Here is a 12,734-nt window from a genome sequence, read left to right on the forward strand (position 1 = left end):
TGCAGTGAGCTGTGTGTGCTCCGTGTCTTCTCTGAGTCCAGACAGCATCTTAGAACAGCAGTACCCAGCGTGTTCTATAAATATTTGTCCTTTGAGGACTTAAGGACAAAGGGATTCCATGACCAAATACATCTGGGAGATCCTGCACATGACAGCGCTCTCTCAACAAATCGAGGGCCATACACTGATGCAGAAAAGGCCCTGAGAAGCCCTGCAGTGGAGCAGTCCATTTACTTTTGCTCACCCAAAACCATACAAGCTCTGAACCCCCATCCTTGCTTTTTTTCAAGCAGTATCCACTAACATCTCTTGGAATGAATATCTCACAGAATCCATGGCTTATAAAAATGCATTATCAGGCTGGGTGCGGTGGCTCACGCCTGTAATCCTAGCACTCTGGGAGGCCAAGGTGGGAGGATCATTTGAGCTCATGAGTTTGAGGCCAGCCTGAACAATAGCAAGACCCCGACTCTAATAAAAATAGAAAAATTAGCCGGGCATGGTGGCACATGCCTGTAGTCCCAGCTACTCAAGAGGCTGAGGCAGGAGGATTGCTTGAGCCTAGGAGTTTGAGGTTGCTGTGAGCTAGGCTGATGCCACTGCACTCTGGCCCAGGCAACAGAGCGAGACTCTGTCTCAAAAAAAATAAATAAATAAATAAGAAAAATGCATTATTATTTGCCTCTATCCTAAGGAAGAAAAGAATATCCTTTTTCTTAAAAATAGTTGAAATGATTAAGTTTGGTGCTTTTTTCAAAAAGCTATAGTTCCAAGGAAAATTCACTTCACTTGCACAAACCTCCCCATTCACCTGTGGTACCAGAAAAGTGACATGTTATCGATGCCCAAGAGCTCAAGCTTCTGGCTGCCTGGAGCGACCTCTGGGCCTCTGGTTGACCCCAGACCACCCTTCCTGAGCCAGGAGCTACAGAGGTCACTCCATCTAGCCCCCTGCCCATGTAGGGAAGGGCTAGCCCATCACACAAGCCTGTGTGTGTGAGAGTATGTGTGTGTGTGAGAGTGTGTGTGTGTGTGAGAGTGTGTGTGTGTGAGGGAGAGAGAGAGAGAGAGAGAGAGAGAGAGAGAGAGAGAGAGAGAAGTCCCAGCAAACACAACCATTCTTGAGAAGCGAGATCTCCTATACTCTTTCATCTTTCATTTTTCATCTTGTTCCTCTTCCATATTATGCCCCCACCCCAAGTAACCAAACACTACAATGGTTCAGACAGACCAAAATGTGTCCTTTCTGTTTTTAGAATTTCCCTGGAAAATGTTGCCTTTACTGAGGTCTGGATCTTCATTCAGCCTCAAGATCTTTACTGGGACGTGGTCAGTCTATAGGTGGGAAGCTCCTCCACAGCAAAATGACACCCCAAGAACCGGGGACCATTCCACTCTCATCACAACTTAGCAAGCCCCAAAGAGAGGCCAGCTGGCTGCCGGGTTGGTGGAGGGTGGGCACGCAGGTTCTCACCTGGTAGGTGTTGTCAAAGCTGTCGTACATGAACCTCGTGATCAGAGACGTCTTCCCGACTGCAAAATAAGAAGAAGACAGGTATTCAGCCACGGCCTCTGAGCTGGGGTCTTCTAAACACATCACATGTGAAGAAAACAGGTAACAAAACAAAAAAGCATGGAGGAAAAGCCGAGTTGTAGAAACACAGCAGCGGGAGGCAGGCCCCTGGGAGAGACATCGAGGCAGGAAGCTGAGTCTCTACACCAGGGAGATGGGCTTTGGGGGGTGCCTGCCAGGCACCAGAGTGCTGCCAAGGAAGAGCCTCCCACTGTTCCGAGAATTCCCACTACCCAAACTCAGGTCTTCCTTGACCCAGGGGGCCCAGCTAATGGGCCCAAATTCAGCATCAAATTCAGAAGGCCCCAACTTTGACCCAAATTGGTTAGCTGGATTCACATCCTGCTGGGGTACTTTTCAGCTGTGTCACCTCGAGGTGGTCACCACCCCTCTGGACCTCAGTTCCTTGTTTTAAAATGGGTGTAATAAGATCAAAGACTTCAGAGGGCTGCAGTAAGAAATAAGGTAACAAAGGTGCAAGGAACATAGGAAACGCTTAAAAGTGGAAGGAGGTAGCAGGTAACTGAGATAGCTGAGGCAGTTTCCAGGATATCAGACGAAAAAAAAAATACCACCAACACTGTTGTATAATAAAGAATTTGCTGTAATCCTAGCTCTCTGGGAGGCCGAGGCGGGTGGATCGTTTGAGCTCAGGAGTTCGAAACCAGCCTGAGCAAGAGCAAGACCCCGTCTCTACCAAAAATAGAAAGAAATTAATTAGACAACTAAAAATATATAGAAAAAATTAGCCGGGCATGGTGGCACACGCCTGTAGTCCCAGCTACTCGAGAGGCTGAGGCAGAAGGATCACTTGAGCCCAGGAGTTTGAGGTTGCTGTGAGCTAGGATGACGCCACGGCACTCACTCTAGCCCGGGCAAAAGAGTGAGACTCTGTCTCAATAAAAAGAATTTGACTCATCTTTGTCCCTGGTTCCTGTGAGTTCTCTAAATCGTTGGAATTTCCTGGGTAATGCAAGTTTTTTTGTTATTCCTGAGCCACTTCCATCATACCTGAGTTTATGCTAATGAGGTGACTTATGGTGGGGCCCCAGATGGCTTCAGAATGGGGCTGGCCATGCCCAACCATGTAATTAGAGGGTCAGGGCCTTGAGCCAATCCAGCTGCTGCAGAGGGAAGAGAGGCTAGAGATCAAGTTCAATCATTTTGCCAATGAGTTGAACAAGTATGCCTACATTATGAGACCCCAGTAAAAACTCTGGACACGGAGCCTGGTGGAGTCCTGGTTAGTGAACATATTGACATACTGGAGAGGGTGATAATGCCCTGATTTCACAGGGAGAGGGCATAGAAACCCTGCATTCAGGACCCTCCCAGACCTCGCCCTATACGTCTCTTCGTTTGGCTGATCCTGATATGCAGCCTTTATGATAAAACTACAATCCTAAGCACAGTGCTTTCTGGAGTTCTGTGACACAGTCCAGTGAATTACTGAATGGGGATAGGTTATGGAAATCGCCTGTATTTTTAACCAGTTGGTCAGCAGTACACGCATCGGGGGCTCCCACTAGCGGCTGGTGTCTGAAGCAGGGTTGTCTTGCTGGGGACAATGCCCCTAGAGTCTGATGCCTACTCTGGGTTGTTAGTGCAAGAAATGAATTGCAGGATACCAGCTGCTGTGAGAATAGCTGCATTTCTGAAAGAACACCTCTGGGGGAGCAATAATGCACTCAAGATCTCTTCTAATTTTACCTGGAAACAGCCCTTTAAGCTTGTGATAGAAATTAGGCTACAAAGAGCTTTCCAACTGCTTTAAATTTCCCTTAAAATTCACATGAAGGTGAGAAGTGGGGGGCCTCCCACACCTGGAGGCCCCAAAGCCACAGGCAGACCTGACTAGGAACTGCTAAGAGGGCCACAGACTGAAAAGTGGGGCAACCCTGAACTAGCAAGAGGCAGATGAAGTCAGGGAGATCTCAGCAAACTCCTTTTTGAGAGGCAGTGGAAAGTTACTGCCTTTTCAGGAAGAGGGGCATCCCAGGGCCCACTGGTAACTTCCCTGGGCAGTGACACTCTGCATCTTACACCTCAGGGAAAAGGAGCAAGCGTCAGGAATCAGAGCAGGGAGACAGGCAGGAAGACTGATTCTCTTCTCCAACAGATTCTTCCCTGAGGCCACTGAGCAGGCAGAGAAGAGAGACAGCAGAATCCCAGAAATCCACTAACAGAACAGGAAGTTCATGGAGTAGCTGAGAACTCAGAAATCCCTGCAATGCTTTCTAATGCCAAGTTGCCCCTTCTCCAGACACCAGCCACTGGCAGTGGATTAGTACTGACTCACAGGACAAGGTCCAGGCATAAGGAGACCAGCCCAGGAAAACAAGTTGTTTATTGGGACCATGTATGAGGAACTTTTAGGTATAGGGTCCTAGCTAGTATCAATATTTTCTGAGCATTTCCACGATAACCATAATAGGCAACACGTGACCCCAGTATTTACAGAGCATGTTCCAGGCACAGGACTTACATGACAGCAGTAAGCAGAGGAGACATGGCACCTGCCCCCTGGAAGCTTGCAGCAGCACTGGGCTAAGCCCTTAGCTCCACCCCTTTTAGCCTCAACGCTGGGTGGGTACTCGTGTCATCCCCATTTTACACAAGGGGCAGTCAGTTGGCAGCTACTGTCCCAGGGTCAGAGCTGCATGGGGCCAAGATGTGGCTGTATGACCAGGAGTTCAGTTCCTATCCAGGCCTTCCTTGGCATCTGTGGGTCATGCTGTTTCTTCCAGGTCACTTACTGCCACCAGTATGGACGTCACCAAGCTCCAGGGAATTGTCCCTGCCAAGGCTCCTTTCTCTTGGGACTGGCTGGAGTCAGGGGCCATTCCCCACTTGGGAGGAGCCTGATACATTCTGGAAGGTCAGAAACTGGTAATTGAAGCGCCCTGGAGGTGCCCTGTGGGGCACAAGGAGGGCTCAGGAAATGAGGGTGGGTGGATTTGAACACCTGGGGCCCAGCACCCCAACTGAGGCCTGAACTGAATGGGGAACTCATTCTTGCTTTGCTGCAAAAGGGAATGACTTCATACTGTTCTCCCGGGCCCATTTTTCTCATTTCTCAAAGCTGAAGTCTTTTTCCCTGCCTCAGAGCCCCCAAAGACCACCGCCATTGCTGCCACAGCTGCCAGGATACTGTGGCTCTGATTCCTGTTTGAACTTGTCAGCTTGGCTTTGCTGCTTAGGCCCCTCCAACAGCTCCCCATTTCCTGCAACATCGTGCCCTACTCCCATGACTTTCCCATATGCACCCCACCCACCAAACCAGCCCATCCTCCTTCTCTCCAAAGTGTACTGCCAGTCAGAATGGAGTCCAGTCACCCCTGTATCTGGGAAAAATGCACTAACCCCTTCTGCAAACATTTCCTAGCCCCCTGTACTTGGGCATGGTCCCTGACGGGTCTAGCCCACCTTTTCATCCTTCCCTGGCAACCACAGCCCCCGTGGCAACATCTGCACTCTTCATTTCTGCTCAGCGTCCCATCTCAGCACCCACCTTGGGCAAGTCTCTGACTGCAGGGCCTCTGCCCTGACCCAGGACCCACCAGTCTGCAGGGGACCACCGACCAGCTCTCAGAGCAAAGCATGGGTGACACTACTGGATGTGAACTGCAGGGAAGGGCGTCCTCCACCCTCTGCCTTGGGAGCTTCCTTGGACCTGAGGCGAGCTTATTAAAAGGCACTCCCCTTGTCTACTTCTGCCCAGCCTCTGCCACGGCATCAAATAAAGGAGCTGGGCAGGTTGGGGGCTGTCCTGTGCTAAGCTCCTCTTCCTCTAAAGGACAGAAGCCCCTTTCTCACCCCACACCTGCCCTCAACAACTGCCCTGGGTGGAAGGCATGGGACCTACAAATGGAGAGCCTGCAGCCCCCATCCACCTGGCTCCCCTCTCAGTCTCCCAGCTCTGAAGGGTGGACAAGACAGCGGGAATGGTCACCTGACTGGGCACTACCTCTCAGCCTGAGGGGCAGTGGCATCGGAAGGCGGGGGGGCGGGCAGGAGCTGGAGACTCTCACTGTGTACCTGCCCTGCAGCAGCCACTGGAGCCTCGGAGGGAGCCGTCCTCCCCATGCAGCTCTGTCCTCAAGGTCACGCTGCCGCACTTCTAACAACAGCTCTCAGACACCACTGCAGCAAAATGAGCTTTTTCTGAGGACAAAGATTCAGCTCCACTGACAGGATTTTATTAAAAATAAGCGGGCAAATCATTATTGAGCTTTTTTATTTTCTCTCAGCTCATGGCTCAGCAATATTCTTGTAATCTTCTGGTAGTTTAGTCCCACATGATTAAGCAGGGAGACGCATTTTTTTCTTTTTCAACCAAATGAGGGTAAGAAAATTCATTACTGAGCATTTACCAGGAGACTCTAGAAAGGAGGAAAGGAAACTCTTACGGGGCCTCCATTCGGCACCAGACAAGGAACCTGCAGCTTCATTTAGGCTCTTGTTTAATACTCATCATGATCCAACCAGTCAGTTATCATCCCCAAGGTCACGGAGCTGGCGAGCGGTGGAGCAGCGACAGGAGTACAGATTTGATGCCACAGTCGACGCCTCACCCACTCTGTTGCCCAGCGACAGGCAGCCAAGCAGCGGACCCCAAAGACAGGGCTGCAGGTGGCCAGGCAGTCAGGGAGGCTGCAAGGAGGCAGGGTGGCCACGGGCCCTGGAAGGGTGTGGGTGGGCAGAGGGGCATTGCAGGCAGAGGGAGCAATGTGTGCAAACGCACAGAGGCAGGGAGATAAAATGCCTGTGAGAAGGAAAAGAAGCAAGAGGCCAGGTTGCCATGGGGGACACACTTGGAGGCCCCCCAGTCTGAGCCTTCTCAGGGAAAACGGAGCCAGACACAGCATGGGAGGAGAGGGGTGAGTGGCAAACACTGTTCAAGGAAGCTCCATGTGGCTGTCAGATTATTTCAAATGAAAACGTGTCTCTGGAGCCAGCTGTGAAGGGAGAGAGGGGTGATAGCATTGCACAGCAGTGGGGCAGGCACCGGAAGGAGCGTGGATTCCCACTCAAGGGCAGTGGGGGCTTTAGGAGGGTCTTACGCAGAGTGGTGGTGTGAACAGATGTGGCAGTTCGTAATTCCCATAGTGGGCTCATAAAATAGTCCCTATCCCATGTGCTCTTCTTACACTGCAACCCTGACACTCCGTCACGGGGTAAATCTGGGTGGGCCTGCGATTAGGGCAGAAATGGCACTGTGTGACTCCCAAGGCCAAGGTGGCAAGAAGAGAACAGCTTCTGCCCAGAGTGCACTCACGCTCACACACCTCAGAAGTCAGACCTTCAATCCAGCTACCATGCTGTGAGGAAGCCCAAAGTAGCCTACATGAGGGAGACCACACGAAGATGCCCACGTGGCAAGAAATGGAGGCCCCCAGCCAACAGTTGACGTCAACCAGCAGCCCTGTGAGTGAGTGAGCCTTCGGATGACTCCAGCCCACAGCCCATGAGCCACCTTCAATGCCGTATGGGACAAAGACAGGCAGGCTTTCCCTGCATGGCCCTGCACAAATTACAAATTTACGAACAACATAAATATTCTCATTGTCTTGAGCCACTAAGTTTTGGGGCAGTTTGTTACACAGCATTAGGTAATCAGAGCAACAGACCTGTGCTTTAGAAAGAAAACTTTACACTGCTATAGGAGAATGGCTTACTGAGGCCAGATGGGAGGCAGGAGTCTGGCCAGAAATGGAGGATCTCAGTTAAAGCAGAGGCAGTGGGGCTGGGGAGAAATAGAGAGCAGAGGAGGGGGACAGGACCCAGCGACTGTTCAGACCCAGAGAGCCCAGGACGCCTCCCTGTCGCCTGGCTTTGTGACCAGCAGACGATGGAGCCATTCCCTGGGCCCAAGCAGATTGGATGAGGAAAAAATACCAAGCAATCACCTTAGATTCAGGTCACCCATATAAACCTTCTTTATAATTATCAGCCCAAAGCACAAACATGAGCACTGTATTCAGAAAAAACAATTAATAATAATCAATCCCATGAGCTAGGGATCTAAGCTTATTTGCCATTACTGGCATACCTTGGAATAGTTTTTGTCTTGCTCACATGTGAGCTCCTTGCCCAGGGGTCTTGCATACTATCTATCCAGAGGAGCTCGCCCCACACACCCTGAAAATCCCACCAATGCAGGATGCACTGAATGCTGGCCCTTCACCATCCGCTATCAGCCACTCACTCCACCAGCCCCCCACTGGCCCCATCTCAGTGGCGGGTCCCAGGTAAACAGATTTTTGTACATTCTGGTGGCTTCGACACAGCTGCAGAGGACAATGAGGCTTCTCTATCTGGTGAGGAAATGTCCACTGGGGGCTTACTCTCTGCCAGACCTGAGCTGGGTGCAGGATTCGTGGTGGGAAAGCAGGTACACATCTGCCCTCCAGCAGCCCACGTCCAGCAGCGGAGCTGGACTGAGACGGAAACACCTAAAATGCCAGGCAACATGGCGGGAGGGCTCCTCAGAGGCCCACAGAAAGGAAAGGCCCCTCTCTGCTGGGGGAAGCACAGTAAACCCCCGAAGGAGGTGGCGTTTGGGCTGGGTCTTGACTGATGGGGATGGGGGAGCAGAGGGAAAGCACCCCTGGGACGGGCTAGACAGAGCCACAGTGATGTGGGCTGAGGTGTCCTCTGCTTACAATCACGAACCCACATTTCCCCACAGCTGCCAGGTGAAGCCAGACCCACCCAGGACTTTGAGGTCAGTGCCTGTGAGGACTCCTGGGCTTGGCTTGTGCCCAGGCCACAGGCTGAAGGCTGAGTGCACTGTGAGTCCCCGGACTCCCGCTTTGACACAGCCACCTTCCATGAGGATAGCTCTGCTCCCCATCATCTCCACAGCGGGTATGGGTGTGTGGAGAGACTGCTGTGAGGGCCAGAAACAGGGCATAACATGAGGCAAAGCACAGAAATTAGCTGGAGACTCTGTGGAAGGTTTGCCAAGACCTGGCAGAAGGTGTACCACCCACCGGCCAGCCTCTCGCCAAGCCTAGCCAGAACCTTAGCCCACAATCTGCTCTTGGCTGCACGTCCACATTTACCACCCACACCAGCTCCTCAGAGCTCCTGGACAAGCAGTGGGATCCTGCCTGGTCCTCCCGGAGTCCCCAGAGCTAGGCCTGGGGCCTGGCACAACTCATTAACATTTCTAGGCCACCCTGGGGGCTACTCGCCTCTCCCATGCCTGTGTCTTCAGGAGAGCAGTCCCCACGCCAAGGAAAGGGTCTCTGCATCCTGGGCCCATAGCCCCATCAGCCAGGCCCATCTCAGAGCGTGTCTGTGGCTATCAGAAGGAGGTCCTCAGGGCTGGCGAGGCAAATATGCTTCCTCACGGCACAGGCCAGCAACCCAAACCTAGGATGGGCCTGCTGACTCAGCTATCCCATCAGCTCAGTTTCCAGAACAGAAATGGGAACTGCTGAGTCAATGTGGGAAGGGCCTGCAGAGGGGCCCGGCCTTTGCCCCGGGGAAGGAAGCCAGGCCACCCTGGCCCAGTGTCCCTGCTGTACAGGGGCCTCAGGAAGCCTCCACCATCCTTGCAGCCTCTGCTCACCAAGTCCCCCATTATTGGCCTAACTGTGGGGTGCATGGCCCCCAGACCCTGTCATGACAACAGTAACAGGTAGAGACACCAGCTACATCTGTCTGAGTCTTGTTTCCTTTGGCCTTGTTTTACAAAACAGAAAATCCAGCCCCATCCTTCCTGAAAGGCTGATAAACCTGGGGGCCAGGCTCCCCACTCCCAGCACCCCCCTGCCACGTTGGGCTCTGAAAGCGGTCTAGACCAGGGCAAGCAGCATTGGCAGCTCCACCTGAGCCCTGAGGGGCTGGCTGGCTCACTGTAGGCTAAATGTGGAAAATCCCATTTCAAACCATCCCCCAGAAGACTCAGACGGTAATTAAGAAATATGCGAAGCTCTTCATTGGACACTTTAATTAAGTGCGTTAATTCCTCTGCCAGAGGACGCTCAGCCGCCTGGGCCTCACCCAGGGAAGATGGAACGGGAAGGGCAGAGGGAAGGAATGGCTGGAAGGCAGGGGAGGGATGATGTGGTCAGCAGGACAGGGTGCAGGCTGGTCTGGCCCTGGCCCTTTCTCCTGACCCATGCCTGACCACCTCACTTCCCCACTTGGCACTCCTGTTTCCCTGTCCTCCATCCAAGCCCAGGGACCCCAGGAAGCCTGCCCATTAGAGTAAGAAGGAACAGGAAGAGTATGTCCTAAACGATCCCATCAGCGTAACAGTCTACAAAGGAAAGGCAAAATAAAGTAAGGTCCCTTGTGACCAGGAAACCTAACACTCCAGACGGGCAGTATTCCCAGTATCCAAGAGCCCACGGGGTGTTCCCAGGATGGCTAGTCCTCCAGGTGTTCTTGCTGAACACCTTCAAGGCAGTCCTGGGGTTGCCAGGGACACGATGGCCTGCTGGGCTCCACATGGTGACTGGCAGGGGACTGGAAGGTTCAGCCTCAGTTCCCTTCCTATACTAACATGCTGGCCCTCTTCCTGCTTCTTTTCCTAGAGGCTCCACCTTCAGCTCAAAGAGGCAAGTTCCAGGGAAACAGGCTGCCAGCAGGGCTTGGCTATGAGAAGCCCCATCCTCAGGTGCCCAACCAACGCCTCTGGCTGCCACGGAGGGAGGGCATAGCCAGCTCTCCCGCCTTGTGCAAGGTGCTCTCATCTTTGCTTTCCTCTCTGGCTTCCTTTCTCTTTTTTAGCTCCCCCCACCAGGTTCACTGAGGTATAACTGACAAACAAAAATGGCATATATACAACGTGATGTTTTGATACATATATAGCGGACTCTTGAACCAGGTAAAGGCACTGACATCCCGAGCAGTTGAAAATCTGCATGTAAATTTTGAATTCCCCAAAACTTAACTAATAGTTAACCTACTGCTGACCAGAAGACTTATTGATAAGTCTTGATTAACATATATTTTGTATGTTACATGTATTATATGCTACATTCTTATAATAAGCTAGAGGAAAGAAAATATTACTAAGAAAATCATAAGGAAGAGAAAATATATGCGTTATTTATTAAGTGCAAGTGTATAATCGTAAAAGTCTTCATCCTCATCATCTTCATGTCTGAGGAGGAAGAGGAGGAGGAAGAGGAGGAGTTGGTCTTGCTGTCTCAGAGTTGGCAGATGCAGAAGAGGTGAAGGAGCTGGAAAGCGAGGCAGGACAGGTAGGCACGCTCGGTGTAACTTCTATTGAAAAAAATCCACCCATAGCTGGACCCATGTAGTTCAACCCATGTTGTTCAAGGGTCAGCTGTATATATACAGTCATGTGTTGTTTAACAACAAGGATAAGCTCTGAGAGAGGCAAGGCAAACGACTCTATGATGTCATTAGAACATCATAGGGTGTATGATGGTGTAGCCTACCACACACCTAGGCTGCATGGCACAGCCTACTGCTCCCAGGCTACAAACCTGCACAGCACGTTGCTGTAGTAAATAGTATAGGCAGCTGTAACACAATGGTAAGCATTTGTGTACCTAAACATATCCAAACATAGATAAGGTACCACAAAAATATGGTATAAAACATAGAAAATAAATGGAGCTTGCAGGACTAGAAGTTGCACTGGGTGAGTCAGTGAGTGCACACTACTGCAGACTTTATAAACAATATACACTTGGGGTAGACTAAATTCATTTGAAAATATTTTTCTTTCTTCAATAATAAATTAACCTCAGCTTACGGTAAGTTTTTTACTTTATGAACTTTTTGTTTTAATTTTTGACCCTTTTGTAATAACACTTAGCTTAAAACACAAATGTTATACAGCTGTACCAAAAATATTTCTTTCTTCATATCCTTATTCACTTATTTTTATTTTATTTTTTTTTGAGACAGAGTCTCCTTACTCTGTCACTCAGGCTGGAGTTCAGTGGCAGGATCATAGCTCACTATAGCCTCGAACTCCTAGGCTCAAATGATCCTCCTGTCTCAGCCTCCTGAGTAGCTACTATAGGCTACAAGTGCCTGCTACCATGCTTGGTTTATATCCTTATTATATAAGCATTTTTCTATTAATTTTTTTTTTACTTTTTAAACTTTTTTGTTAAAAACTAAGCACAAACCCACACACTAGCCTAGGCCTACACAGGGTCAGGATCACCAATATCACTGTCTTCTGCCTCCACAACTTGTCCCCCTGGATGGTCTTCAGGGCAGTAACACACATGGAGCTGTCATCTCCTATGATAGCAATGCCTTCTTCTGGAATACCTCTTGAAGAACCTGCCTCGGGGTGTTTTACAGTTAACTTTTTCTGAATACATATAAGGAGTACACTCTAAAATAATGATAAAAAATCTAGTATAGTAAATACTGCGTGATAGGAATTTTTCAGCTCCATTATAATCTTGTGGGACCACCTTCATATCTGTAGTCCCTTATTGACAAAAACACCGCTATGTAATGCATGACAGTATATACACTGTGAAATGATTACCACAATCAAGCTAATTAACATATTTGCCACCTCACATAGTTAGTTACCTTTGTGTGTGTGTGTGAGTGTGTGTGTGTGTGTGTGTGTGTGGTGAGAACATTTCATGTAAGGTCTACGCTGCCAGACACAGAAAGACAAATACTATATGATCTCACTTACAGTGGAAATTTAAAAAGTGGAACTCACAGAAACAGAGAGTAAAAGGGTAGTTACCAGGGTCAGAGGTGGGGGAAATGGGAAAATGTTGATCAAAGGGTACAAACTTGTAGTTATAAGATGAGTCAGCTCTGGAGACTTACTGTACATCATGGTGGCTCTAGTTAATAATAATATATCCTATACCTGAAATTTCCACAGGCCCCAGACCCAGACTACACTCTAGTCTTGGCCTCAGCCCTTCCTTCCCTTAGAGCCCCATGAGTTCTCAGGACACTGTAAACCATCCCTGCCCAATCCACACAAGGAACTTCTGAGAGTACACACCTGACTTGAATTTTCCTCTATTCGCCCAGCCAAAGCAGACCCTCAGGGCACAGGGGACAATCCTTTCCCCACTTAATACAACCAAATCTGCTGTGAGGACTAATGGCTCTGAGTACACTGCCAACAGGGTGCATCCCACTCCCTGACCCTAAGAAGTGTTGGAGTCAAGAGTCAAATCCA

The 12,734-nt window shown here is 50.1% G+C and overlaps 1 protein-coding gene across 2 annotated transcripts in view; it reads right to left on the reverse strand.

Moving 5' to 3' along the window:
* The window catches only part of RAB6B (RAB6B, member RAS oncogene family), a 58,700-nt gene that overhangs the window by 28,458 nt on the left and 17,508 nt on the right, over positions 1–12,734 (reverse strand). For both annotated transcript variants that reach the window (XM_012663512.1, XM_012663519.1), the window contains exon 2: positions 1,475–1,533. In XM_012663512.1, coding sequence (XP_012518966.1) covers positions 1,475–1,533 — 59 coding nt within the window. The remainder of the gene's footprint in view (positions 1–1,474; positions 1,534–12,734) is intronic.

The sequence above is a fragment of the Propithecus coquereli genome, unplaced genomic scaffold, assembly GCF_000956105.1.
Source record: "Propithecus coquereli isolate 6110/MARCELLA unplaced genomic scaffold, Pcoq_1.0 Scaffold12, whole genome shotgun sequence".
In the NCBI taxonomy this organism is placed as follows: Eukaryota; Metazoa; Chordata; class Mammalia; order Primates; family Indriidae; genus Propithecus; species Propithecus coquereli.